General features: G+C 47.8%; 1 protein-coding gene across 8 annotated transcripts in view; it reads right to left on the bottom strand.

Moving 5' to 3' along the window:
• Positions 1-27,045, bottom strand: part of BCAR3 (BCAR3 adaptor protein, NSP family member) — a 188,138-nt gene that overhangs the window by 69,800 nt on the left and 91,293 nt on the right. For 7 of the 8 annotated variants that reach the window (XM_072968184.1, XM_031680425.2, XM_072968185.1 and 4 more), the window contains 2 exons: positions 26,048-26,375; positions 1,165-1,204 (listed from right to left, as the gene is read on the bottom strand). In XM_072968184.1, the coding sequence (XP_072824285.1) occupies positions 1,165-1,204; positions 26,048-26,364 (357 nt within the window). In that variant the 5' untranslated portion in view covers positions 26,365-26,375. The remainder of the gene's footprint in view (positions 1-1,164; positions 1,205-26,047; positions 26,376-27,045) is intronic. The other variant, XM_072968189.1, reaches the window with a different exon arrangement.

Here is a 27,045-nt window from a genome sequence, read left to right as displayed (position 1 = left end):
ACAGTTCAGCCTCAGCCTGGGTGTGAGGGGGGAGAGAAAGCCACCTCCATTCCAACAAGCTTCATGACGTGGTTCTGCCAGAGTTTTCTCCTCTAGCAGACGCTCCATCTTCCGGTCTGAAGAGAAGACAGGCCAAAACCCTGGGGCAGCCACAAGCACAGCACAAAGCAACAGACCTAAAAACTCCAAAACTGAGGCGCTGACCTTGGAGTGATGAGGACGGAATGTGACTCTGAGGAGGCAAGAGCCTTAAATCCTAAGTTGCGCCATGATTTCTCCTAAAAATTCATGATATATTTTGTCATGACAAATCAGAGTTCTCTTTTCTGTAGGAGGTACCAGATGTAACTACAGTTCTCAAAAATAAAATAAAGCAAACACGCACACCTAAAAAATGGGAAGTGGGGGGCAGAAGGAAGAAGTGAAAAGCATCTTTTCTCTCTGCTCAGAAGGGAAACGTTGCTTAGAAGCTCTGCATATTTAGACGCACTGAATGTCAGCACCACCGGAAGGTAAAGCATCACACGGCTCATGGTGCCAGGTCCGCTGAGCGAGAGGCTGGCTGCTGAGTGGGAAGGAGGGCGCGGAGAGCCTCGGGGAGCCTCCAGTCCTCCTCTGAAGATAAACACAGGCGTGCAGCTCCTTGTGTACTATCTCAAAACCCAAGCGCTCTGAAAACTGAAGTTTTTTAAGTAACTCATTTGGCACGAGGACAGTCCTGACCTCATCTGGTGACAAAGTGCCACCTGAACTACAAAGAAATCACCTGCAGTCTACTTACCCGTCTGTGTGAATATTCTTACATTTCACTGCTGAAATAATGAGTCTGATTTTGGGATGTTGGACCCCAGACCCCTTTGGGGGTGTTTTATATATATATATATACGTAGCATGTTACCTTTCTAAAAAAGTTCTGAATTTTTAAAACACATCTGGCTCCCAGGGTTTCAGATAAGGGGAAGGAGTCTGTAAACCCGTAACAGGGTGATGTGAGACCCCTGCAAGATTGCTCAAAGCCCAAAAGAGTCAGTTACTTCCTGGCGGTTCCAGGCCAACCAGCTTCCTACGCAGCCCAGACAGCAACGTTACTTGGCAATGCCGTGTCAGAAATGGGAGATCTGTTACCACGGGGTCCCCACTACATGTTGAATCCTGGTTTCCTACCTTCACATATTCCAGAGTTGGGTCCAGAAGAGGCTGGTCCCTGAAAAGAGAAAATACGAACATGAGAACAGTTAGGAACAACGCATTCTTACATTGAGTAAAACGTATCCAACATCATTCACCCTGTTTATTCACATTACTAAGATGGGCCCACCTCCCAGGCCATGCCCGCAGCAGACAGATAAGGAAGTTCGAGCAGACACAGATTCCTTCCACGGTGTGGCCGGGAGGTGGCGTGGGAAGCAGGGTTCCACCATGACCTCAGTCGACGAGCGCCACGGCCTTCGCTGTCAAATTCCAGCTCCAAATGTTAGACTACTTATATGTGGCGATCTAGATTCATCTGTGCGTAAAAATTAGCCTAAAAGTCTAGAGCAGAGCCATGAGGAGGAGAGGGTGGGGGTAAAGCAGGACTGGACGGCCGAACCTGAGCACTGTGGACCAGGCGCTGTGTCGCACCCACTCCGACAGAGAACGCGGCTCAGGTGGGCGGGTCGGCTGCACAAGGTCACCCAGCACCTGGTGAGTGAGTCTGGAACCCAGCTCTGCTTCTAAACCATCTTTCTCTTTGGTGTCAGGCTGAGTAGTTCACCCCAATTTTCTCTGTGGCCCCAGTGTCATCTCTCCCCCCATCTAACGTCCGCTCACGCCCATCATAACACTATGTGAGACTTAGCCGGACAACGAGGAGTGAACAGCGGCAGCGGCACCGAGATGACAACATTACAGTGGGAGAGGATCTAAGGCAAAGGAGAGGAGGGTGAGACACGGGAGCTGCGGTTTTCAGCCCCGGCAGAGCTACAGAGAGGTGTCCCCCTCAGCAGAGGATGTGAAAAGACAGCTGCCTTAGGAGACTTACTCTTCACAACATCAGCACACACACCCCCACCCCCGAGATGAGATGATTTCTTAAAGACAGAATGGCTCAGAGCCTGGAGGAGTGGTCTTCTCGCGGCCGGCAGGGGTGTCGGTGTATCTATAAGGAAGGACTTGTCCCTCAGAAGGCGGGGGATTCCCACCGACAAGCAGCCACCTCCAGGGGGGTGAGCTCAACCCCCAGACCCACGGGGGGTTGGATGCTCCCCGCTACGGAGAGACCTCAGGAGACGGCAGCACCTCTCCTGGGCAGGAGCAGCAGGACCCCTGCTGGGGCACAACGAGTCGACCCCACAGCCCAGGAGCAGGTCATCTTGTAGTGAGGTGGTTCCAGGCCCCAAAAGCAGCCCACTTAGGGCTGCCCACAGGGCACACGCACACACAGGGCACACGCGCACACAGGGCACATGCACAGGGCACGTGCGCACAGGGCACGCACACAGAGGCAGGCTGGCGTCCGAGATGCTCTTCCCAGATGTGTAAACAGATTAGATTCTGAAACGAATCCCTTTATAAGCCACAGGATCCGAGAGAGGCTTGCGCTCACGGTCCCTGGTGCATCGCCGTCGAAGACGGGTATGAACCAGTCAGTCTTCCACAGGCTAAGACCAGGCGGACCCCGCCTTCAGGCTGGCGCTGTGTATCGGGCATCTTTCCCAACAGCGCCGAAGTCGGCTGTGCTGGGTCACCGCCTCTCCTGCCGCAGTCTGGACGTTGCGTCGATGGCACTAGGCTTTGCAGCCATGGGACCACCTGGCTAGTGGCTAAAATCTGCCTTTGGTCAGGAGGGCTTTGGCCATGTTCCCCGTTAAGTTCTCAAACCAGCTTTCTACTAAATTAATATTTTCGGCTTATGAGCACCAGTCTTAGGCTACTCAGCTGGCCCAGGGGTCTGGCTCTGGGGGTGCAGAAAGGTGCGAGAGCCACTGCAAGGCTATGTCTCCTCTTCCTCAAATTTCTATTTTTACGTCTGTTCTAAAATGCCCATTCCATCTATTCACACACAGTACGTCAGTGCGTGGGTAAACAGCGCGTACGTGCGCTGCTCAAAACGAGGATTCGGCCTTGGTCTCTCTACTACACTCCAAATAACTGAGGACTCTGAAGGGTTTTGTTTATGCGGGTTATGCCTACTGATTACCGATATTAGAAATTAAAACAAAAATTTTTGGAAGTTATTAATTCATATTTTAAAATTAAATTCATTATATATTTACATAAACAACATTTTAATGAAAAACAGGTATGCTTTTCATGGCAAAAATTTAGTGAGAAGAGTGACATTGTTTTACATTTTTGTAAAACTTTCTAATGTCTGGCTTAGGAGGAGACGGCTGACTTCTCATATCTACTTCTGCCTCCAGTGTGTTGTGATACATCGTGGTTGAAATACATGAAGAAAGCCCGCCCTCGTGCAGTTACGTAATTGGAGAGGGAGGGATATCTTAACAGACTTTTCATGTAATTGTGGATGTTCTACTTTGGTAACATACCCAAACTTGACAAGTAGTGGTTCCTCAAAGGTTAGCTGGGATGTGGGATCTGAACCCGTATCTCTTACTCTTTTGAATCTATCTTATACTCTGAATGGACCTTTTGTCCATGTGTGATTCCGTGACCACTGTTCTGGAAAATACTGGTTCACTGAGTTATGCAGGTCTTCCAAATTCTGACCCGTTATGTTATAAATCACATTTGTTAATATCATCACTGATCTCACCAGAAGTTACTAAGTATTGGGAATTGTTGAGCTCACGGTAAAGGATACAAAGTCTTCTAAAATTCTGTTTTTCACTTGAAAGCTTGAATTTTTTCATTGGCAACTAACATTGTCTAATATTTTCCCTGAGCTTCATTTCATTCATTGAGGAAATATCTGCCAAATACCAACACCACATAGTCATGATCTGCGGCTTTTTGGTGCTCAAATGTCATTCTTCCAGTAAACTCCTTTTAAAATTTTGTTCAAGATCTGCTCTCTCACCAGATTTTGCTGTAAAATCCCTTTTTCCTTTCAGCTCTTGAAAGCTGGAACATTCCCCTCTCCCTTTCTCTAGAGATGTACCTGAAAACTCCGAGCTAGTTCTCTCAGGACAGACCCCTCCAGCTCTCTTGGGAATGGGGTGGGATCACCGACAGGGACCAGACCAGCCTCCGTGGCGGGTGGCTCCTGAGGCAGCCCCGGCTACAGTCACAGGGTCCCCACTCAGAGATCGAGTCCCCTCGAGGCAGGGTGACTCTCCCCGTGCTCTCCCCACCACTCTGCTCTCCCGCCCAGAGACCCCGGCACCCAGGTGCCCGGGGTGTTCTCCCAAATGCCCCCCCCGCCCCAGATGAATTCCCATCTTCCTGTTCCATACTCCACCACACACACTTTTCTCGGCAGAAGGGAGGGAAAGCAGGAGGTGCTGGTTAGGGATAAAACTGAAATCCCCTCTTGACCTCGCCCCCAGAAGAACTCTGCTCAGGGAGCCTCGTTCACGCCCTTGGGCGAGCAGGGGGGGAAGCCCAGCGTCCTCAAGTTCTAGCTCAGGGCTCCCCAGCGCTCTAGTTCAAGGTGCGCCCTAGTGGAGCCTTGCCATCTTCTGATCACCCTTTTCATAGAGGCAAGGGAGGGGAGACAAGGAGCGTACGACAAAACCGAGTGAGTGTGTTATAAATCCAAAAGCTTTAAAACCACTGCCATGAACCAAATTAAAATTGTATTAAAATGCAGAAGTGCTGTGTCTCCTTTCTCAGCCAGCCTAACCCGAACCCTAATCTAACCAGAAAGAAGACGTCAGCTAGAAAACATAACAGCTGGCTCTGTAGCCCCAGCCTCTAATTTGAAATGGAATATCCAATTATTCCTGCAAGACCATGCAGCAAATACTCCTTAAACCACATCTTTATATTCTCCAGCAGAGATCACTAGAAAACAAACAGAGAAACTTGGCAACATAAATGAAAAGGTTTTACATCTTTTTTTTTCCTTTTGCTTGTGCCAATTACGAATCCCCACAAAGTGAATCCACGATGCTGTGTATGGCTCTGTAACTGGAGGGCCTGGCAGGCGCCCACGCCCCCATCAGGCCCGCTGGCCTGCAGAGTACCGCCCACAGACCGCGGGAAGCAGCGAGATGAAACTGGACTCTCCTGTTATTTTGTTCTTAAGTTTAGTAAGTTTGAAATCACAGCACTGTGTTCACCCCGGTCAAATCATTCTTTCCAATGTCACACTTTCTCAAGTTCATACTCAGGGAGGTCCAGTTGGGAGCTAGTATATATCTGCTGTTTAGAGTTAAGAGGTTCTCCATCTTGAATACATAAACAAGATTTCACTAACATAGATCTTTCCTGAGCTATACCCCCAGGCCTTTCCTGAGCAGTTTGAACACAGATGGAGATGGAAGCGCCCTGTGTCTGTCTTAAATTATAGGCTGTTTTAAGTGAGTGGGTGTTTACTTGCTTAAATATTATAGAATACGTCAGTGGCTAACAAACAATGCTGGCACACAAACGTCCTTTGGGATAAAACAAAAAGGATCCCGCTTGTAATAACATGATCATCGCACACCATGGAGGGATGTGAGAAATTAGACCCAGCTCTCCCAGACCGAGCAGGCTAGCGGCTCCCCTTAAACTCCGTGCACACTAGTGAAGTGCGGAGTTGGCACACTTCCTCTGTGCACATGGTGTGGTGTCTGCACTCCAGGTCACGGTGTGTGTCTTCATGGATGCATGGCTTCTCTCACTTCGAGGTGAGCAACCCAAGGGGAGCGACGTGCCTGCTTCATGCCCAGTGCGTCCCGCGGTTCTTGCGTCCATCCACAAACACTACCGAGCATCTACAATGCACCCGCAGCTGGTCAGACAAAGGCACCACAACCAAAGACAAAGGCCCTGCTTCCAGAGAGGTTGCAGGCGAGTGGGGAAGACGGAGCCACATATCCAACCCAATCTGAGTGAGTGAGGGAGTGTCCGTGGGAGGGGAAACCCCATGGAGGGGCCTTTTAGACAATGTCTGAGCTTAAGTTTGAGGGCTGAGTAGGAACCTGTCCCAGTGAAGTGTCTGTGGGGTAGGTGGTGATGAGAAATGCCCAGGGAATGAGAGAAACATGTGACAGTTTGGGGGAACCACAAGCGTTGAGGAGCTAATTTCACTCTAGTCCAGGCCACCACCATCTCTCCCTGGACCCCGCCGCCACACCCTCCCCAGTTCTACTCCATCTCCACAGTCTCCACCTAGCAGCCAGAGTGGTCCTTCCTCAGGTCACTCCCCTGCTCAAAATCCTCTAACAGCTCCCATCAGGTGAGAACAAAGCCCCGAGGTCCTCACTGTGGACTTCACAGCCTCGGTTGATGTGACCCCAGGCAGCACTGCACTAGGCAGGATTTCAAAGATGGCCCCTCCCAAGATCCCCTGTCCCTTGGCAAGTCAGTCAAACACTAACCTAGGTACTGCTGTGAAGGGGCTTTGCAGATGTAATTTAAGTCCCAAGTCGGCTGACATTAAGAAATGGCAATTATCCGAGGGAACTGACTTGAAGAGTGAGGGGGATTCGACATGTGGGACCCTGCTGCCGGTGTGATGTTATCAGAGCCTGTGACAAGGCCCAAGGCATGGAAGCTCTGGGAGACAGGGCAGCCAGGAGACATGGACCTGAGTCCTACAGCCGCAAGGAGCTGAGTTCTGCTGACAACCTGAATGAACCTGGAAACAGATCCTTCCCCAGTCTCAGGTAAGAACGCAGCCATCTTCAGTGAGAATGTGAACAGAGAACCCAGCTGAGCCACGTGGGACTGCAGCCCTATAGCACCATGGGGTAACAAATGGGTGTTAAATCATCAAATCTGCGGGAACTTGTTATTCAGCAAAAGGGCACTAACACGCTTGTTGTCCATTCCATCCAAGCCCTACTGACTCTTCTTTCTGCGGCTCAAACGCGTCAAGCCCCCTCCTGCTGTGGTGGCTGGGCACTTACTGTTCCTTGCCTGGAACCGTCTCCCCACAGATGCTCAAAGGCTCAGTCCCCCACATCACTTAGGTCTTTTTCAAACATCACTTCCTTAACCATCCTATCTAAATGAGCACTACCACCTCCCTCTATCCCGTTATCTGGCTTCATTTCCCCCATATTATCTGATATTATATGAAATGCTTACTTGCTCATGGTCTGTCTGTTCCCTGGAATATAATCCTACAAGAGTGAGGCTTCTTCAGCTTTGTTCACCTTGGTGTCCCCAGTGCTTTGCACACAGCAGGTGCCCAGAAGCCGTTGGCTGAATTAACAAATGAAAGAACAGCTAATGGAAGCCCAGGGTCGGGGGAGGCAGCGGGACTGGTGGGGAGTTTGGAGGTCAGGATGAAGGTCATAAGGGGCTTGGATGCCAAGCGAACACGTTTAGACTTTATCTTGAAAGCAGCGGGATTTGGTGAAGGATCTTAAGCTGGAGAATAACCAGAGATTTGTGCGTTAGAAAAACATCCCTCTGCAGCCGTGTGGAAAACAGATCCGTGGAGGGCAAAGTGGAGTCAGGAGGGGCAGAGACGAGGACACCAAGGGGTCTGGGTGAGAGACGATGAGACGTGGGTCAGAGTGATGGAGGGAGAAGGGGCCAGTGCACAGATGAGATGTTTTCAGAAGTGGGAATAGACAGACCTAGGTCAGTGGCTGGATTCGGCAGGTGAAAGGGAAGAAAGAGGCAAGGACAGTCCCGGAATTCTTCTAAGGGAACTGGGTGTGTGGTGCCTGGCACTTGACAGGGACTCGGCGCATTTGTTAAGAATGAACTAGCAAAAACCTCTGCCTCAGGCATTATACTGTACTGACTTCTAAGACTGCCAGGATCTGAGTCAGTAAGACTTGACCTCATTTCCACCCGTCTTCCCTGGTCAGCAGTGCACGAGTGATTGCTGCCATTCAGCTACTGAAGGTCTCAAGCAAGCCTTCCTTCCTTCTCAACAGGTAAGTAAGTTATCTTCAGGAGAGCCTTTCACAGCCCTCAGATGATGAACACATAAATCTTTCCCTCAAAGCATGAAGAAATAAAACAAACATTGAAGGGATCCCTTCGCACCAGCAAAAAATTAGTTAACTCGTGAAAGGAAAGCAGAGGACAACAAAATGAAGTATCTTTGTAGATCCTTGACGAGAGTGCCGGACTTCATACACCCCTCTGGTCTCCGTCTCCCCCACCTCAGCTGCCACTGCGTCTTCATGTTCTTTCCACAGGACCGTAAGCGCCGTGAGGTCAGGGGCGACTTCTTTTCTGTCTTACTCACCAATGTCCACTAAGCACTTACAAAAGTATTTGTCACATAGCAGCCAATTAAGAAATAAGCCAGGGCAAGAGTGGACAAATGAAAACACACAGCACAACTAACCACCCTTATCTTGTAGCTGTATAATCCAAATCAGGCCTCAGAAGGTCAGAAGCTTCTACGATGGAACATTTGTTTGCTTAATCTGGTAGACCAGATGTTCTCAGAACGAAACGATAATTAAATTACAAATGTATTTTCAAATACCTTGTTGAAGTCACAAGAAAGGGACATTCTCAAGAAATGCAGACGCATATACAAAACACATACAGAAACACAGAGCAAATCAAGAGCACAAACCATGAACGGCAACAGAAAGGTAAGGAGGGAAGAGTGCACAGCCACCCCGAAGCCCTGCGAAACGCCGCCCAGAGCCGCCAGGACCGGCGCGCGCCGAGCACCGCACCGCACCGCACGCTCCGGCAGAGGGAGCCGAGGAGGGCTGCTGTCTCCACCGCAGACTCCGACGGACAGAAACAATAGTGACAACAGTCTCCCCTAAAAATCTGTAATCACGGGTCAGCCTTTGGGATTCAAGTTTACACGACCTGCTTTGACAGAGAATCCAAGCCTGAGAAAAACTTCAAGCGCCTGGATTGGTGGGGCTATTAGTAAGGGAACAACGGAAATCCTTTCTGGAGGAAAACTTTATCAACAGAAAGCCACTCTGCACAGCCACCAATTTGGTTAAATATGATCCCCTTTCAGAAATAACCACATGCACAGGAAGACAAGCCCCAATGACTGGAAGTTACCAGAAATAACAAACTGAGATCCCCAAAGACTCCAGATATTGCAATTCCAGATAAAAGCTATAAAATAATGATGTGTGGTAAGTTTTTTAAAAGATGGAATCAAAAAGTAACCTAAGAATAAACAGGCAGTTGTAAAAATAATCTACTATAATGTCTAGAAATAAAAATCTCACTGATCAAAATATCTAGATATAAATAAATATAAAATATAACAATCACCTTCTAAACAGCAGATTAGATATGACTGAGGAAAATATTTGCGAATTAAAACAAATACATAAAGAAATTATACAAAACATAGCACAGAGAGAGAAGACGAAGGAAAATACAAAAGAGACATGGAAGGCGGAAGGAGAAGCCTTCGTCACATTGGACTGGAACTCTAGGACAGAACTGAGAGGCAAAAAGCAACCGTCAAAGAAATGATGATCGGAAATCTTCGAAATTAATGAAAGACACTAATTATCAGCTCCAGACATCTTATGACTCCTAAGCCTTATAAACAAAAATAAACACATTGTAATGAAACTACAGACCACCGAAAACAAAGATCTTAAAAACAGCAGAAGAGCAAAGAAAGGCCACCCTTGAGGCAGCGACAGGCTGATCGCAGATTTACAGCAGCCAAAAGGGAAAGCGAGGGGCACAAAATTCTTGCCCACCAAACTAGCAAGAATGAGGTGAATAAAGACAATTTGAGACAAATAAAAATTTCCTTCCTGTCCTTTAGGAAGCAGGAAAAGGATGCCAGAAGGAAAGCTTGAGATCAAGGACTGAACGATGTAAACATGTAGGCAACTCTAAACCAGCACTGATGGTGTAAAATAAGACAAACGTCTAGTCCGTGGAGTTAAAACAATCAAGTGTTGGCAAGGATGTGGAGAAACTGGGATCCTTGGGTGTCATTGGTGGGAACATAAAATGGTACAGCTGCTGTGGAAAACAATACGGTGGGTCTTCAAAAAATTTAAAAAATTTGAAATTAAAATAGAATTACCATACGATCCAGCAATTCCACTTGTGAATACATACCCCCCAAAACTGAAAGCAAGATTTTGAAAAGATACTTGTGCACACATGTTCATAGAAGCATTATTCACAGAAGCCAAAAGGTGGAAGTAACCCAAGTGTCCATTGCTAGATGAATGGATAAACAAAATGTGCTATTTACAGAATGTGGTATATACACAATGGAATATTACTTGCACTTAAAAAGGGAGACGACTCTAACACATGCTAGAATATGGAAGAACCTTGAGAACATTATGCTAAGTGAAATAAGCTAGCCACAAAAAGACAAGTACCTGTATGATTCCATTTATACGAGGCATCCAGAGTAGTCAAAATCACAGACAGAAAGTAGGATGGTGGTTGCCAGGGACAGGGGAGGAGGGGTGGGAAGTTTTGCAAGGTGAAAAGAGTTCTGGAGACTGGTTGTACAACAGTGTGGATGAACTTAACATTACTGAACTGTGCACTTAAAAATGGCTAAGATGGTAAATTTTATAGCATGTCTATTTTACCACAGTTTAAAAAAAGACAAACTAAAACACAGGGCAACAATGACACATGAGCCAAGTGGAAGGTGCCCAAAGCTCACGTCCAAGTCCTGCGTTGCTCACGAAGGAGATGTACTGTTCTACTCTGCTATGTTTTATAAAGTCACACAAAAGTATTTTTTAAACAGCCACTAAATAAATAGGAATACAGTATCTTTTTAATAAGACAATTCAAAATAAGGAAATTAAAAAAACCCATAGGTTTAAAAAATGTCCAAATAGTATAGATATGCAGAATAAGAGGCAGCTATAAACCCAAACGCATCAGCAGACATGGGAACAGTTAACCAATCAAACCCACAAGGCAGATTTTCGGCATGTAGGATACAGTACACATAAGACACAGCTGAAGTGCTGTTTTGAAGGAAACGTACAGCCTTAAATGCTTACTTTTAGAAAAGAAAGACTGAAATTAATTGAGTGACCAGCTTAAGTTAAAGGAACAGAACAAGCACTAAAAAATAGAAAAGAGATAAAAAGAACAGCAATTAAATTTTTAAAAATAATATAATTGGTGAGCAACAAAACCTGGCTCTTCAGAAGCCTAATAAAATAACGTCCGACACGGACAACCCCGGGGGGAATGAGAGAAGGCACAAAGCAACAGAGAAACAAAGGGGCATAACCGTAGAAGCGAGAGCGCACACCAGAGGGCACGAAGAACATCCTTACGCCAGTAAACCTGAAAGCGTAGGAAAAATGAACAAGTTCCTGGAAAAGTCACACGAAAACAGACTCGAAACAGAAAATCAGAATACTCCTGGAACTATTTGAAAAAATTACTCAGTTGCTCAGTGTCTCCCCGCAGACGCAGATGGTTTTTCTATCCAGCAGGTTCTGCCAAACTTCGGAATTTGTTACTTGAAAATTACACAAACTCTTCAAGAGAGTTGAAAAAGAGGATATTAAAGAACACAAGGTCAATAAAAGAATGAAAAAAGGTACAGGCTAATCTCGCACATGAACCGATATGAAAACAACCCCAAACAACATATCAACAGACCAAGCACAAGAATACATGAAAATACATCACAGTTAAATTGAGCTGACTCCAGGAATACGGGGTCAGTTTAATTCGAGGACATCCATTGGCACAGTTCACCACATTAACGGATTAAAGGATGAAGATCGTTTGGCGCCATCTAATTGATGGGGAGAAAGGGTTTTTAAAAAATCATTGTCTTTTTATGATCTCAGCAGGAAAAAGGCTAGCTCTTTACAAACTAGAAATAAAGAAGGACAAGCATATCTACCAAAATCTCCACCAAGCATCATTCTTAACAGTGAAGTATTAGACTCATGACTAAAATCAATCAGACACAGGACAAAGACCTCCACTGTTACTGCTTCTGTGCCTCACTGTCCTGGAAGCACCAGTCAGCACAGTTAACTCAGCAAAAGAAATGAAACGTGTAAGAGCTGGAAAGGGGACCGCAAAACCGCCACGATGCACAAATGATGACTGCAGACACAAAGACTATACGGAGCTTGTAAGTGGAGCAAGGTTCCTGGACGAGAAAGCACTGTGCAAAAATCTTAACATGAAATTCACTGAGGTCAGAGACTAGAAGGCTTAAATGTCAGGGATGGAGTTCTTGCTTGTGGGTGTTCATTCATCACAAATGAACTCATTCCTAGAACACTGAACTGAAATGAAATACAAAGAGACTCAAGATGAGGGCGACCAGTAGGCTCTCTCTCTGTTTACAGGAAGTAGTGGGGCCAAGGAGGACAAACACTGCAGCCTTGGGGTCTACTGGTTTACCATTTTTAACCACCCCGCGAACCGGGGCATGTCAACAACCAGGAAGGATGAATCTAACAACCAGGAGAAAGTGTGCCCTTCACTGGCAACCTCATGGCTTCAGCCTATTTGCATGTGGCTATGACCTCAGAATCTAGGGCCATCAGCCTTTGTTCTCCAGCACGAAGCTCTGTCAACATCTCAACATCCTGGCTGGGGACACACGGGGATGGGGGGATGGGGAAAAGATGGTAACAACAGGCTTTGAATCTACGAGGATTTTGCTTCCACTGGACGATGTTCCTGACTAGACCAAATGTTCTTTTAGGTAAGACTAACATGTGGGAGGGCCTAGCATTCTCATTTTCTATTTTATTAGATGACATACATGATTCTAAGGCCTTGCCCATCTCACCAGCCTCATTCCTGACCTTGTTCCTTACACTCTGGCTAATCGAAATGAACTGGAATTCCCTGAACTGAGAAGCGTGGAGTCCCCATTGGCTTCCCAGCCATTCCACCACCTCTGACCACTCCTTCCCTGACTCCCTACCCTGCCACCAATTCACAGAATTAACAACATCTCCTCAGCACTTGTCTTCTATGCACTATAAAACCTCACTGTAACAAGAGATTCTAATTCAATGCAGCATGTGCACTCCTGTCTCCCTCACTGGACCATGATCTCACTGACAACAGGGACCATATTTTATTTTACTCACTTTTGTATCCCCAGGGCACAGTTGCTCAATAAATGTTGGTTTGAATGAATGTGAGTGTGTGTGTGTGTGTGTGTGTGTCCTCTCCAGCATACAGAATATCTAGACCCTGGGCCTCCTCCCCCGCCCCACTCCCCAACTCCATGGATTCACCCAAGGGAAGAAAACTTTGGAGAGGGAGAGAGGGAACAAGAGAGAAATATTGTTCTTGGACTGACGGGCCTCCTCCTGAAGGAGATAACCCAGCCGCAGGCCTGGGGCTGAGCTGTGATGGCCTCAGACAGAACTCCCTCAGCAATGGGACGTTGTTGCTGCCAGGGCGGCGGTGGCTGGCGCCCCAGCCCCCACGAGACTAGATGTTTCCAAAGTGACCCTGAAAGGCTGGCTGCTTCAGCTGCAAATGAATCCCCCTGGACACGTCTGAAATGCCAGGGAGGAAGTTAATCAGGGAGAGATGACCAAGAGGACAGAGAGAGTACCACAGCGCCATTTCCAGCCGGTTATGGGAAAATGAAGAGATAGATGCTTAAAACAGGGCTGGCCTGGTAAGCGGAGAAATGACATCACTTGGAACAATATCAGCTAGCATGTAGTCAGATGGACAATTTCTTTACAAATACTGGGAATTACATTCAAGTCCCAAAAAGAGTTAGTTACTCACTCTAGGTGGAGGTGTATTATGTACACAGTTTTTGCTAATTAAAAAAGGGATGTAGCTTTGAAAGCAGAATTATTGCACGACTAGGTGTGCACTTAAGAAAATGTATTTTGTTCCATCACCTCGCAAAATAGGTAAGATTCACTCTCCCACGTCTCACGTTTTTTTCTTTACGAACATACTTCCCGGCCCTCGCTTGTTCAGGCAGGCTCACGAGCAGCTGACAGGATTAGAGCTGGGCTCATTTTACATTCTCCCAGAGTTAACACACGACCGAGGAGTTCCTTTTCACTACTACAAAGAACCTAGGGGTATTCCTTAATGATCGAACCAACAGATCTGCTTTAGAGCAGAGGAGCGGTCTAGACAGAAGCTCACTGCTCTGTAGCGGGGGGATCCATCTTCCATTTCTGATGTCTAGAGTAAAAGCAGTTCACCAGCTGTGATCTGGGCAGCCAAGTGTGACCACTTCCCTTGGTCTGCTTATTAAACTTCAATTAATGCTCCGAAAATCATATTAGCTTCTCTGACAACCATAGCATACTGCTGACTCATTCTGAGGCTGCAGTTACCTAAATCCCAGAGCATTTTTTCATATGTGGCTATTAAGCCAAACCCCACACTTTGAACTTTGTTTCTGAACTCCAGTCCAAGTCTTTGTCTCTCCCCATAGTCTTCCCAGTTAGCTTTGGTCTGTTGTTTCAAAGTGCCAAGATCTTTTTTGGACCTTACTTCCCGTCATTTTGACATATTAATTATTCCTCCAAGATTCATGCCATCTGCCAATGCGATCTATACGCCCATATTATTGTCTAAAAGATATTTTTAAATTGGCTAGAATGGGGCTAAGGTCATGGCCTGCAGCAGGCTTCCTGTACCATCCTCTAGCCCCAGTCTCTCTGACCCTAAGGTCATCACCAATGATTGACATCCGCACATACACTTTCTCAACATTCCTCTAATCTACCAACAAAGTCGCCCCAGGAAAGAAAGTTAATCTAGTGTGACTTGCTTTTGGCAGAGCCCCCGCTTATTACTAACGGTCGCTGCTTCTTCCACCCAGTATCCAAAAATCATTGTCCTGATAACCCTTTGCAGGCTATTTCCTGAGATCGATGTCAATCTCACTGTTTGACAGATTATCTCCCTAGTTCTTAAAATTAAAGTACTTATCTATCGGCATGTTTCCGGCAGCTCTTGGTGAGGCCAACATTTCCCCAGCATTGTGTGCTGGTTTGATAGTCTCAGCCTCCAGCTCCCTCCGTCTTCTTGGGCCTTGGGGCTTCACCCCATTTGGTGGCATCAGAGCCTCTTGTCATGGCCTCCTCTACTCTCTTCTTCCACCTCTGCCCCACTCTTTCCAATCAGAGAATTCCCTTCCTTGACAGAAAAACACAAGCCAAACAGAAGCCCAGTAGTTTGGTTTCTCTCACATCCCCTCTCTCTTTGGTTTTATTATTCCAAACATAAATTCTGAAAGCCCTTTTTGTTCCCCTTAGCATTTTCCACAATCCTCTGCTCACCCCGCTGTCTGGTTCTTTCACAGCCCAGAGCCTCCCTCTGATACGGGCCTTGCCTGCAGAGCCTGACTTTTCCTGGGTCTGGGTCCAAGGTCAGAACAGCACAGAGGAAGTGGTGGCACCGAGGAGGCAGGCCCTGAGGGAAGGATTACCTGGAAAGCACAACCTGCAATCACCTGGCCAAAGAGAGAAAGTAACTTGATACCTGGAAAGGCATCAAAGTCAGAGGTCAAGAGAAGCAGAACTGCTCGTCCAACTAGAGGAGTGACACAGAGGACTACACTGTGGTTGGGGAGCTGGGGCAGCAGCACAGAGAGAACAGGGGCAGGTGGGCTCAGATGATTCAAAACCAGCCTCCCTTCTCCTCGGGCCATGAACTCAACTGCCCTGCGCAGCCTCTGAATCTCCAGCACAGAGCCTGGCACACGGATGCTCAACGTACTTGCGGATGAATTCATCAGGTCAGCCCTGGCTCCTCACACCGCAGTGCGGGGAATCCTGTAAACAGCTCAGTCCGGGCTGGAGACAGTCCTTCCTACACATCCTTAAACACTAGAGCTACCTGGATGGTCACATACATGTTCCTCCTTCGAGCTGCGGTCAGTATGCTGGTCTCAGTTGTCCTGAACTGTGTTTCCCTTTCTCAGAGCCTCAGGCTCGGAGACCCTCTACCATCTCCCTCAACTTTGGGAATCTTTCTTCCTGCAGCCCAGAGCAGACTGCAGATGAGGACACCGCTCCCTCCCTGGCTGTCAGAGGTCCTAAGGCCTGCTCGCTTCTGCTTCTAAAACGCCTGCTTCTTTCACTTCAACAGCTGATTCCTGCTTCTGTGAGTCAGCTTCTCTCTCACCTGGAGACACCGCGATGCCTGATGAATGCGTTGACATACACTAAAAGAACGGCAGTGAAACCGCCTTCTCGGGCAGATTCCCTAATCAGTTAAAGCAGCACCATTTAAATACCCTACGTGTTGCCCCATGGTGAGTCTCCACAGGAGCCCAGGACTAGCACAGAGTGGTCCCGATTGATACAGGCTTGACGCGGTCGTGGGTTAGCTCACGCTTAGCAGAATTCTAGGAGAGCATTAAGTTAAAAGCCACTGTTGAAATCTGAACTCGGCAGCAATCAGTCAAACTGAATAGAAAAAAGAACAAGAAAAGCCATGTGGAGGCCAGTATGTCTCTTGGCAGGCACAGAGGGTCTGGCTTCAGGCTGGCTCAGCCCAAGCACAGCACTTTTGATCAAAGCAGAAGCTTTGTTTGGCTGGTATCTCTCTGCCCTTCCTGCACTCCCACTGCCCCACCCACTGCCCATCCCCTTCTAAAGGAGGTGTCTGTAGGTTTCTTCTCCACTAACTTAAAGGCAGGATAAAAGTACTATGGTTTTGAGATAATGCCCTCAAGGCCTCTAAAAGGAAAGACTTCACTCAGCCAAACGCATACAGGAACATGCGCCCTAGAGCTTCTTCCAGAGCAAGAAGCTGACCTCAGGGTGGCTGGACCTCAAGGTGGCTGCTCGTGAAAACCTTGGAAAAGCAGCCACCACCCCTCGGGCAAAAGCCTGAATGCCACCCACAGCCATCCACGTACCTCCTCTGTCCACAGAGCCATCAGGGGACGTGCGGGACCCGTCCTGGAAGGAACGTGGGAGCGTGATCACGGCGCTGCTGACATGGGCCCCCAGGGAGGGCGGCCCTGGCCACATGTCGGCTTTAATCAAGTCAAAAACGTTTTATAGAAAGAATGGAGTAATGAAAAAATGTGCTTTGTTTTATTACATGCTTAGAAGATTAGATCTTTTCCTATTGAATTTTGTCTCTCATCTAAAGAAAACCCCACTTCCTGCTGACCACCACCCCCCCGCGTGGCTCCCGCCTCATTGCCCTGCCCCCACCAAATGCTCAGCCTCTCTGCTGACTCCCTGGGATGGACTGTGCTGGGGTTCCCCAGGGCTGGGGCCGGGGGCCCTTCCCTCAGTGCTTTACACAGCTCTCTCCCTGGCTGATGGCATCCATTTCTGGCTTTAATTTCATTTCTATGCAAAATTCTAACTATACCTTTTAGCCCAGACCTCTCTCCACAGCTCCAGGCTCATAATACCAATGGGCTGGTTAATACGTCCACTTAGACATACATCTCAGACCTAGCACACATAACACAGAGGTCTCCGTTCTCTGCAATCTACCATCACCTCCTCCTCCCAAGAAAAAACAGCCCAACCAACAAATGAAGCCCTGCTCCTCTCCCATCTTCCCCATCTCAGTAAATGGTCCCCCACCACACAACCGGCTACCCAAGCCATGCTGACTACCCCACTCCCGCACCCCGCTGCATCTGACCCTCAGTAAGCCCGGAAGACTCTACCCACAAAGTAGATCTTGAATCCAGCCACCTTCACCTCCTCCACGACCACCCTGGAGCAGACCCCCACCTGCTTCCTCCGCCTTCACAACCGCCCCCTGCCCTCCCTCCAGCTCCTCCTCTTCTGTCAAGCACTTTTCTACAGAGACCAAGTAAACTGAATCAGATCATGCTGTTCCCTTGCTTAAAACCCTTTTGGGGGTGGGGTGGGGTGGGGTGGGCATAGCTCAGTGGTAGAGCACATGCTTAGCCAGCACAAGGTCCTGGGTTCAAGCCCCAGTAGCTCCATTAAAACAAAACAAAACAAAACAAAACAAAACCTTTAAAGGCTCCCCTTTGCCCTAAGGAGAAAATCTAGACTCCTTAGCGAGGTCTAGGCCAGCACTGTCCAACAGAAATACAATGTGTGAAAAACATATAATTTAAAATATTCTAGAAGCCAGTTGAAAATAGATGAAATTAATTTCAATAATTGTTATTTAACCTAATATCTCAGAAATATTATCATTTCAATACACAGTAACAGAAAAAAATCTCTTTTTATATTTAATCTTCAAATGTCCCCTCCTGCAGACAGGCCTTCCCTCCACCCAGTCTGAGGAACTCGGGGCTCTCTATTGTGTCCTTCCTGCACCCCCTCATCCTGCAGTTATACATGTGTCGCATTTGTCTGTGTGCCCCCTGAACTGGGAGCCCCCGAAGGACAGGGACCACATCTGTTTCATTCTCCACGGGATAGCTGGTGCCCAGGACAATACCTGGCACAAAACAAGCTCAGGAAGTGTTCACCAAAGAATCAACAGGGAAGACACCGATATTAAGGGCAAAGACAAGTGAGCAAGGGCTGGGCCAGTTCACCAAAGACAGGCTGTTTCCTGTCCCAGCACAATGGTGGGGCAGACCTCTTAGGGCACCGTGAGGCTGTTACACCTGCGCACGTGAGCGGTGGCCAAGACGCACTGCTGCAGGGCAGCTGAGAGCAGACGCAGGTTGAAGGATTCCAGCCAGACTCTGTCACCACGTGGGAAACTTTCCCCACAGAAGCCGCAGGCACTGAATGTAATCTCAGGTTACACGGGAGGGTTAGGAGCCTCCCAGGAGGAAGGAAGGGCGGAGACCCACATCTGAGCCCTTGCTCCAGGCCAGGGTCTGGGCTAGGCGCCCTCACGTGGGATTGCACTTGACCCCAGAGCCACCCTTTGAGGATGAGGAGATTCAGAAAGGTGAAGTAACTTACTACGGTCGTAAGGCTACCCGGTCTGGATGCTGGAGTTAGCACCAAGGTCACCAGCAGCTTTCCCTGACATCCATGACGACATCAATGTCCCAGGAAGCATGCCAGTGGCCTTCGGGGTCGGGCATCACACAGCAGAGTTGGCAGGAGAAGGATGAACAGCTGTGATGAGGGAAGCCGAGAGCAAGGACATGACCTGCTGCAGCCGGTCCTCCAGAGGCAGAACCAGGCTCAAGGGTGAAAGTCAGAGCGTTGACGCTGGCGGAGCCTTCCTGTTTAGCGGCCAGTGAGCCTTCACAGCACTCCCCAGAGGGGGTTACTTCCCCCCGTTTTATAGCTTAGAGCTGGCCCTAGCTCACACACCCAGTAAGTGGATTCACAGGATCTGAACTGAGACCTCTCAGTTCTATGCCTCAGGGTCTCTCCCCCTCTCACCTCACACGTTCGCAAGTGATCCTGGAGCCGCAGACAGTCCAGGCTGCACCAAGCCGGGGCCAGTGTGGAAGGTCCCTCAGACTTCTATAGTTTGTAAGTAACAGCACAGTCCAGAAACAAGAATACCGTCCGGGCTTGTGCTTGGGGCCTCAGAGGAGAGCCTGGAATTCTGCACGCAGGCCTGCAGTGAGTCTCAGGGACAGGCTGGGTGGTGACAGCACTACAAAGCTGTGAACAGCAGGGTGGCCGAGGCCTGAGGGCTTATCGGTCCTGTGGCTCCAGTCCAGGCCCTGTGAAGGCGTCTTCCAATCAAGAGAGCAACTTCAGCTCCTCCAGCCAGGCTGGGATGGCTCCCAAATCCACATGTGATAAGAATGTGAATAATCTGTAACTGCGCAGCATCTTCTGTTTACAATATGCTTTAACATATACTGAGAGGTGTGAAAAGCTCATAGTTTCTGACTCTCAGGAAAACTCAAAAACCTGACTCTTCCCAGACAACGTGCAGGAAGCCTGACAAAACAGGATGGAAAGCAGGTCTGTCCTGGGGACGGGGGAGGAGAAGATGTTGATCAGCTCCACTCAACAAGGACAGCTTTGTGTAATTCTCTGGTCATTTACTTGGTTGCGGTTTGCAATCAGTTAAAAAAACACCAAAAAATCCTTTAGTTTCCCCCCAGAACAGCTGAGAATGCACAGAGCCCAGCCTTTAGGTTCAAATCATCCCTGTCAGTAGGGGATTTAGGACTACTGTCAGGCAGCTGGTGGCCCGGCAGGGATTTCCCGTTCCCTGGGCTCCCCCGGCCCTGCGCCCGTGCCAGATGCCCGGCAGGGGCTGAGCTCACCTCTGACCCAGCTGCTCCTGGCTCAGCACACCAGGGGCCACGGGGGCCTGGACGTGCACCAGCCCTCGGAGCTCACTAACCCGTCCGCAACAGCTGCGCTCCAACACCAAGGGTCATTTCAAATTGTTAGTGAAAACTCAACTTGAAATTTTAAAAATAAAAATTCAATGCATAGGCAATGACTTTCTGGAGACATTCTTGGCTCTTAAGCCATTGTCACTCTGCCCGCTCAATAAATGTACCTTCTATTAAATAGAATCTATTAATCTACGAAACAGATTTTTTTTTCAACTCTAAACCCAACTTTTCCTCTATGCACCAAAAGCTTCCAATTTGCAGGGAGCCAACAAGCCCACGGATAAAGAAAATGAGACGTTTGTGTGTGGACCTTCACCTTGTAGGTCTTGTAGATTATTCTGACTCACTTTGAGTTAAGGGCTGATTTATTTGCCTGTCTCAGGAGACATTTTGCTTTGTTTAAGGAGAAAGCAGTAGTTATAGAACGTGGTGCTTCTGAAGAGGAACACATAAAACGATTTTTCAGATGAGGGCACCAACTCAGCCCAGAGTCAGGTCTCGGAATCAGTGTCTAGAGAAGGGTGTGGACGGCTCTTGTGCCTCACACTTTTGCTTCACCTTAGAAGAGCTGACACCATGCCATGGTAGGTTACTTACCGCCTGGGAAAGGATGCTGGATTTTAACTTGGGCTAACTCTGCAGACTTTCTGGCCCCCATCAGTTAAAACACTTGTGACTAGTCAGTCAGCTCCACTCATGCAAATGTATGAAACCCCACATTGTCCAGCCACATGCTCCCACAGCACCAGGGGCAGAGGAATTAGGCTCTGGGCAGCTGTTCCCAGGAACGCGTGTCTCCACGTACCCACAGGAGGAGAAGGCCCCGCAATGGACTCCAAGCGCTGGTCCTTTATCCCAGAAGCACAGACATCCCAACAACAGGAACTGGTCCCCCCTTGGCCCAAGGAAGGTCCCAGATTCGAATAAAAATTCATCCTTGAAGACAGATGAATCCAAGGGACACCAACCAAACAATGCGAATGTCAAGAGGAAACCCATCTGCAGACTTCTCCGAGAAGCCCTGCTCTGCCTGCAGAACAAAGGCTCCTTCTGTGGCATCAAGCAGCAGGTTTAAGAGCGGCCGGCTTCTGGCTTTGGCTACCTTTCAAAACCACAAGTACATCCAAGGGCAGCCAAGACAACAAAGCCAAGAGATACGGGTCTCAGAACGAGGAGACCAACTCCCCTTCCAGGCCTGCCTCCTGCCTGCCCTTGGCGGCCCAGGCTCTATCCTCCTCAAGGCGAGTGTCTGAGATGCTGCAGTCAGACTCGGGGGCTGAAGCTTCCATGTGAGAAGACAGCTCAGAGGATGCCCGCAGCGGGGCCAGCCTTCTCGGAGGGCTGAGGAGCAGTGTCTGGGGAAGGCCCTATGGTAGCTGCTGGGTCCGAATCCTAGCTCAGTCACCCACGACGGTCTGATCTTAGTTGCCCCTAAACCCTGGACTATTTTCTCAGCAGTAAATGATGACAACACGATGCCACTGCTGCCCCTCACACAGGGTTTTGATGCTCAAACAAGATAATTTATGAGCACAGCCTTTAAGATATTTTAAAACTATAAAACGTAACAGGTAAATAATTCCTGAGGATATGACACATGTTTACATGACAGCTTAATAATACAAATTTTTAGGTCAAAGGGGAGACTTCCTCTGCTTTGCCTGGGACCTCTTACAGGGTGGATATTCAGTTAATATTCAATCATAATAAAGGTGGCTTACTAACGATTAATGAGGTAAACATATTTGTTGGGACAATAGCAAACTTGCAACTTATCAGAGTATTTCACAAGAGGAGGTGCTGTCTGAAGGGTTTCCCTCTGAGTGTAGATGGGGTACACACAAAGAATGAGTTGGGTACACATGCACCCCAGTGTTCATAGCAGCACTATTTACAACAGCCAAGACATGGAAGCAACCTAAATGTCCACTGACAGATGACTGGTTAAAGAAGTTGTGGTGTATTTATACAATGGAATACTATTCAGCCATAAAAAGAATAAGATAATGCCATTTGCAGCAACAAGGATGGACCTGGAGAATGTCATACTAAGTCAAATAAGCCAGAAAGAGAAAGAAAAATACCATATGATATCACTTATGTGTGGAATTAAAAAAAAGTGACACAAATGAACTTACCTACAAGACCGAAATAGACTCACAGACATAGAAAACAAACTTGCGGTTACCAGGGGGGAAAGGGGGAATGGAGGGAGTTCAGGATTTGCAGATACTAACTACTATATACAAAACAGATGAACAACAAAGTCCCACTCTATAGCACAGGGAACTATACTCAATGCCTTGTAATAACCTATAATGAAAAAGAATATGAAAAGGAATATATATATAACTGAATCACTATGCTGTACACCAGAAATTAACACAACATTGTAAACTGATTCTATTTAAAAAAAAAAAAAAACTAAGGAGGGGAAAAAAAAGTGGGTCAAGCTCTCCAAGATGGCCCCACCAAAATCATGCCAACACCAAATGTGACGAAATGGAAGGCTTTCAGACTTGACACCTGGGCAAGTCACTGTTAACTAAAGTTAACCCCTGAATTCACTATAAAAAGAAATAAGTAAGGCCGAAAGAGGCCAAAAGAGCTGACCTGAACCAAGCCTTCCCTGCCCCTGTCCCCCTGCCAAAAAAAATCAATAATCTTGTTAAAGGTAGGTCTAAGTAGTCTTGGGTCCCCAGAATCAGAGATACAAAACTCTTAACTTTGAAACACACACGGCCCCCAGCGTCCAGCGCGAGTGAGCTGGAGCAGCGGGGGGCTGTCGGAGCCAAAAGCGGATGGGAAACGCTGCTCCTCCCGCCCGCGAGCTGGGTCCCGGCACCCCAGTCACCACCCTCCAGAGCCTCAGGCTCTCATTCACACCGCTTGCCTCCAGCTTTTCACCCTCACAGACCTTCTTTGTTGATATGTGGCTTCCTCCAAAAAGGAACTGAGGCAGCTCATAATCTCATTAGGAATACTTCAGAGGCTTTAAAAAAAATTAAGGTACTCTGAACTCCTCAGGATATTTTTTAAAATGTGTCAGGAAAATAAAATACATTAACAGTATGACTGCAGAGCGGGGGACTAGGACTTTTAATGATCCTCTGACACACAACCGCATGTCCTCACTCAGGGTGATTCTGAAGGATGTGCATTTTTCACTTCCTGTACTCACCTCTAACAATAAGATATTTTCAGTTAAGGAAAAAAAGCTGTGAATGTGGATGAATGTAATTCTGACTCAGAAACAAACCTAAATCAGCAGCGCGTGTTAAGTCTTCCACAGCCTGGACTTGAAACTCAAGACTTGTGTCCACCCCCGATAAGATCTTTTACAGAGATCTGATCTATGTCCAAGTCAGTTTTGAAGTCAAAAAGCTTTGAACTCCTGGCAGGTTGACAGCTTGGACCTTGAGTGTTTATCAGGAACTTCCTTGAGCTAGAAAGGGTGGCTCCATCACCACCTCCAGCCCCCTGCAGCTTCCCCTTGTAAGAACTGGCACCCTGCCTGGACCTTGGAACTTCCAGGAGTGAGTCTGTGATCCACTACAGACATCTAGCTCAATATAGAGTTTAACTTAATAAATAAAAAGTGGCCGCAGGAAGCCAGGGAACGGTTTAGACTCCACATTGTGCAGCCTGGCACTTGTGCTTTTTTTGGCTGGCCAGAGGTATTTTTCTATGCTGCCTCGTAGCCTGCCTAAGAGGGAGTAGTGATGGCTCTGCTTCTGCATCCTGGCCCGACAAGTGCCAGTGATGTGACATTCATAGTACCGTGCACAGCTGTGCACGCCCACAGCTACCTGCTTCCTCCGCAGGCCACCCACCTCGATTCTGCAGAACGGAGCGTTCTGAGCCCCACAACACCCCGGGGAACCTTCTGGTCTGATGTCAGAAACACTTCAGACTCTCCAGTGCTTTCTCCAAAGAATACCTGGCTCTCCACTTATTTCCTTCTTGTAACCCTGCAATTATGCAACTAAACCTAATTCTGAACTCTCGCCTGCCTAGCTCTTCCCCTGTATCCTCCTCTCAACTTGCTACCCTGCAGCCGCAGGTCACCCTGCTTCCTGTCGGTTTTTTCAAACATGTCAAACTTGCCCCCACCGCTAGTTCCTCGTCCTTGTTCTCCCAGTGCCTGGACAGCCTCCCGAGGTTCTTCTCCTCAGAGACCTGTCCACCCTATAAGAAAAGGTGCAACCCCAACAAATCTCCAGCATACCGCTCTCTTTCCTGCATTATCTGCAATTGTCTTGTTTATTTACCTGTATTTATTATCTGAGTCCTTTACTACAATGTTAGCGCTGGGAGACACTGTTTCTGATGTCCCACTGCTGTCCTGTTACTTCACATATTTCCCCACCTTATGAAAGGGCAAGAGCAGGTTACTGGAATGATCTGACAGCTAGAATGTCTTCCATGTCAGGCCAGCCCTTCAGTTAAAATACTCAGAGGAACGGGCAGAATTTTCCTGGTGAAGCATTGGTGTTTATAAAATCAACGTACTCTAGTTAATGGAGGTGCTTAGCATACAGGTATTGAACAAGTAAACGAGCTAGGATCAAAGTGGCTTCCTGTGCTACAGAGTTGGACACAAAAGGAGACACCAGGAGATACAGCAGGAGAAACCACCCCCTTCCTTAACGCATAACATCACAGGTGGCCGGTCCTCTTCAACGGGAAAAGGGCTGCAGGCGTTCTCAACCCGCTCTGACAAGCCGGCTCACGACCAGGACCACTGCAGACCCAGAGGAGAAGCCTTTCCAACCGTAAGGCTCACTCACCCCGGTCCCTGGTGAAGAGAAATCAAGTCCTATTCTGAAGTGTTCTGAAGCTGACTTGCTGACGCATCCACACAAAACCCTTCAGCACGGGGGCAACTAAGTACAGATAACCTCGCTTTTTGAAAGTTTGCTTCACACCACTTCACTTTTACGAAAAGACCTACAGCTGTACCTGATTTCACTAATCACAAGAAATCTGAAAAGGATTTTCCCTTTTGCAAAAAAAGGTGAAAAGCAAAAGCAGCGTTCAGTGCCCGTTTTCAGGGAGCTGTTACAGAGGCAGCGCGAACCCAGAGCAGCGAGCGGCACTGCCACGCTCTTTCCCCGGGACCACACGCAGCATCTCAGCATCAAGTAGCCACGGCTTTGAACTGTCTGTGAGCAGCTGCGCTTTACTTCCATTTATTTTATGTATCATTAGCAAGACGCGTCCGAAGGTGAGTGCTTCCTCACTTCACACCATTTCAGCTCATGAAATGTTTCATAGGAAACGCTCTGCATAGCGGGGAACACCTGCACGAGGAGAGGCAGGTCCTAATTTATAGACATCTTGGCATCTCTGTAGAATCGAATAGATGTCGTTCATAATCTGATGTTACGATAAAGGTCATCGTTCCTTTTGAGGGACTTAATTGATACAGGAAGTTGGCCTTAAATACTCTCAAATATTGGATGATATTAAGAAATGGTTCTTTTTTAAGACATGATAGTTTTTTACATTGTAGTTACATGTTTTAAAAATAAGAGTCCTTATCTTTGAAAGACACATACTAAAATGTTTGCAGATAAAATGAGGTCAGATTTGCTTCTCAGAGGAAGGGGGGAGGGGGAGTACAGTCAAAGCAGGCCCGGCCATGAGGTGATAACCACTGAAGCTAGTGATGGGTCCATGGGAGTTACTGAAACTATCTGCTCTCCCTTGTGCATGACATTTTTCCTAAAAAAAAAGACAATTAAAAAAAACTCTAAAACAAATCAGTTTCACTTGTGAAATGAAAGAAGTCACCTGAAGTTGAAGGTTTCGCCTCTCCAGTCTTGCAGAGGGTGCTCCTGGACGACGCCCTGGCTCAGAGGTGAGCTCTGCAGTGGGGACTTGGCATGGGGGAGGGTACCCACGTGACTGAAGTCATCACAGGACCTTATGGGAGGAGGGCCCTTCTTCTTCCGTGGAAGGGTGCCGTGTATGGACACGTCTTGATAGGCATCTGTGCGATGCTCAACAAGAGGTGACTTGCTGCTCAGAAGGTCCATGGACGAGGCCAGGGGGAACTGGTGATTCACCGGCATGTTTCTGGGAAGGCTTGCAAATTTTCCTGCAGCCATGATTCTCAACTCTAAGGGGGAAAGAAAAGAGTGAAGGTATAAATCTAAGAAAATCACAAGATCTGATTTCCTGCTCACAAAAGGAAATGGAAATACACCACATAACAAAAGAAAACGTTCAGAGAGTCAAAGGGCAAACACTGGGTGGCATCACTAGTGAAATTTAACACGCGGGCAAGTTTACCCATCTCCTTTTTTTTTCATCCTACAGAGGGATTCTCCTGGGTGGGCAGCAGATCCGCCGATGGAAAAGGACAAACACATTTCAGGGACTTCAGAGGCACACGGGCCATTTTATTACTTCAGATGAGTGAAGCGGATGGAAAAGCATGACTAACAAAAAAGAACACTGAGGAAAGACTCAAGGTTTCAGTACTGAACGCGTCAGAGAAAAAGGTATGGAGATACTAGATAATTAGCTCCCGAATTTCCACCACCCTGAAAATGATGAGAACAGGCGGAGATTACTGGAATTCCTCAGCTGCTAGGATGCCTTCGGGGCCAGACCAGCCCCTCAGTCATGCTACCCTGAGAGACGGGACAGACTTTTTCTGGCAAAGACCCGGTGCTTATAAAATAAATCCATGTACGCTAATTAACTAAGACGGCCAGGGTCAGGGGTCTGGAGGTGAGCCTCTCCTCCAGACACCTGTGGGCTCAGCTGGACAGGAAAGCCGCTGG

The sequence above is a fragment of the Vicugna pacos genome, chromosome 9 (assembly GCF_048564905.1).
Source record: "Vicugna pacos chromosome 9, VicPac4, whole genome shotgun sequence".
In the NCBI taxonomy this organism is placed as follows: domain Eukaryota; kingdom Metazoa; phylum Chordata; class Mammalia; order Artiodactyla; family Camelidae; genus Vicugna; species Vicugna pacos.
This window is presented reverse-complemented; position numbering and strand designations above follow the sequence as displayed.